The sequence below is a fragment of the Engraulis encrasicolus genome, chromosome 13 (assembly GCF_034702125.1).
Source record: "Engraulis encrasicolus isolate BLACKSEA-1 chromosome 13, IST_EnEncr_1.0, whole genome shotgun sequence".
Taxonomy (NCBI): domain Eukaryota; kingdom Metazoa; phylum Chordata; class Actinopteri; order Clupeiformes; family Engraulidae; genus Engraulis; species Engraulis encrasicolus.
In genome coordinates this window covers 31,065,711-31,068,210 of record NC_085869.1, presented here as the reverse complement: position 1 = coordinate 31,068,210, position 2,500 = coordinate 31,065,711, and the positions used below count along the sequence as shown (strand labels likewise).

The 2,500-nt window shown below is 47.5% G+C and overlaps 1 protein-coding gene across 2 annotated transcripts in view; it reads left to right on the top strand.

Moving 5' to 3' along the window:
• Positions 1-2,500, top strand: part of mgat4a (alpha-1,3-mannosyl-glycoprotein 4-beta-N-acetylglucosaminyltransferase A) — an 80,449-nt gene that overhangs the window by 61,892 nt on the left and 16,057 nt on the right. For both annotated transcript variants that reach the window (XM_063213687.1, XM_063213686.1), the window contains exon 8: positions 1,619-1,694. In XM_063213687.1, the coding sequence (XP_063069757.1) occupies positions 1,619-1,694 (76 nt within the window). The remainder of the gene's footprint in view (positions 1-1,618; positions 1,695-2,500) is intronic.

The following is a 2,500-nucleotide window of genomic DNA, read 5'->3' as shown; positions in this document are numbered from 1 at the left end:
TAATTTCTTTGAATGTTGATGAGTCGTACGATCAGAGCACCTCCTGCCGTGTGTGTCTGTGTGTGTTTTCTGTGCGTTGGTACATCTGTGCATTAGCTTGTGTGTGTGTGTGTGTGTGTGTGCGTGCGTGTGCGTGTGCGTGCGTCTATGAGATGTGCCATCTCTTTAGCCACCTGTGTTTGCATGGTGTTGTGTTTTTATGATGTTGTGTCAGTGTGTGTGTGAGAGAGCTGCCATCTCTCTTCAACCACCTGTGTTTGCGTGGTTGGTGTTCGTGTTTGTATGGTGTGTGGTGGTGGTTGCATCAGTGATGGTTGCATCAGTCAGTCAGTCTGCCAGGCTGCCTTGTACACCTGCTGCCAGCCCCAGCTGCCTCCCATCACCAGCAGCAGCAGCAACAGCCTCCATGGCACGAGCACTAATGGCTCCCACCACTGCACACCTTGACACTGACAACCAACATACACGCATGCAAGCATGCACACACACAAATACAGTCGCTCTCTCTCTCGCTCGCTCTCTCTCTCTCTCTCTCTCTCTCTCTCTCTCTCTCTCTCTCTCTCTCTCTCTCTCTCTCTCTCTCTCTCTCTGCCTGTCTTTCCCTGGCAACACACACACGCTCATGGACACACTTTCACACGTACTCTCAAACACCATCCACCATCGCGGCACAGCACAGTGCACTACAGGGAACTCATTAAAGCCGTGTCTGACACACGGTCATCATATGAACCTGCTGTGCCTCTGTCTGTCTTAAGGCCGTGTGTGTTCTTGTAGTGTGTGTGTCGTGTGTGTCGTGTGTGTGTGTGTGTGTGTGTGTGTGTGTGTGTGTGTGTGTGTGTGTGTGTGTGTGTGTGTGTGTGTGTGTGTGTGTGTGTGTTAGTGTGTGTGTGTGTTAGTGTGTGTGTGTTAGTGTGTGTGTGTTAGTGTGTGTGTGTTAGTGTGTGTTAGTGTGTGTGTGTGTGCGGGCGGTATAGTGTAGTGTATGGCATGATGCATCCAGTGGTGTACGTACCTGTTGAGGAGTGTTCAAGGTTGTTCCTCATGCTGGTCTTGCTACAGTGAAGAGATGACGGGAAATGAATGGGAAGAGAGAGGGGTTTGGCTAGGAATCGCCTGGGTTGTTCCCCTGGCAATTTGCCAATTCGTAGTACAGGGGCAGTAGCGCCATGTGCCACAGCATCCCACCCTTCCTGTTGTTCTTCAGATGTTCTTGTTAGGGTTGTCGTATCAGATCGGATGGATCGGATCGGCTGCCGATATTGGAGAAAAATGCAGATCGGTATCGGATCGGCATGCACGGAAAAATCCGATCCATTTTCCTATTTTATGTTTATTAATATCTGAAAAAACGGGTCAGTTTCTCATTAAAAACCATTGTATATTACTCAAATTCACCGAATTCAGTTGGCTAGTTGTTACTAAGATTAAAAACCCTTTTCAACATGACTGTGACAGCAAAGAAAGTAGGCTAGTATCGGTATCGGTCGGTATCGGTATCGGATCGGAAGTGAAATAAAACATCTGTATCGGATCGGAAGTGCAAAAACCTGGATCGGGACATCTCTAGTTCTTGTTGTTCCTCATACTGATCTTGCTCTTGATGCGTTTCCCCCAGATGGCGGACAAAGCAGAACCTGGACTACTCCTTCCTCATGATGTACGCCGTCAACAAAGGGGTCTACTACGTGCAGGTATGTTCCGCTCCATCTCCTCACATGGTTATTCCATTTTTACACGGTGTCCCAACTTTTTTACGAAGTAACCTGAGAAGTAACCTGCCTCTTGCCAGACCTCTGTAGTAGGTTTAGTGGGAGCTTTATGTGCCACACACACACACACGCACACGCACACGCACACACACACACACACACACACACACACACACACACACACACACACACACACACGTCTCTGGTTCTATAGGACAGGGAAGTTCTCCGGCCAGAAATTGGCTGACACGATGGTTGTTTCAATAATAAAGGAGGCTCACACGAAGGAGTCTTGCGACAAATGTCTTGTAGACGTTGCCACATACTGAGAATGGTTCTGAAGGAATTTGTTGGTGGCAAGGACAGACAAAATGGTAGATGAAGCCTTCTGAAAACAAATCCAATGTGTGCCCTTGCAGGCCTAATTGAGCTTGCAAAGCTTTGTGGGAGTGAGAGTCAAGCTACCTGCGAAGGACTACAAGGTTGGAATGTCATCTACCTGCTGGCTGAGATATCAGGCTCAAGGACAGATTTTCAAGGAAGAATTCCAAGAGTGTGCAAATGTTTTTCACACAAAAACTCATTTTCTTTTTTGTGTGTGACATTTTTCTGTCTTTTTCATCTGTCTCTGTCTCTGACTCAACTTTCAGTTACTATCATTATTTTAATGGGAGATTGTGTTCTGCTCTGTGGCGTTGCTATGGTAATGAGGCTCCCGGTGCTGAAGTGTGCATGTAAATGGGGGTGTTTCCAACACACGGGCCTTCTTTAAGCTTGCAGTGCATCCA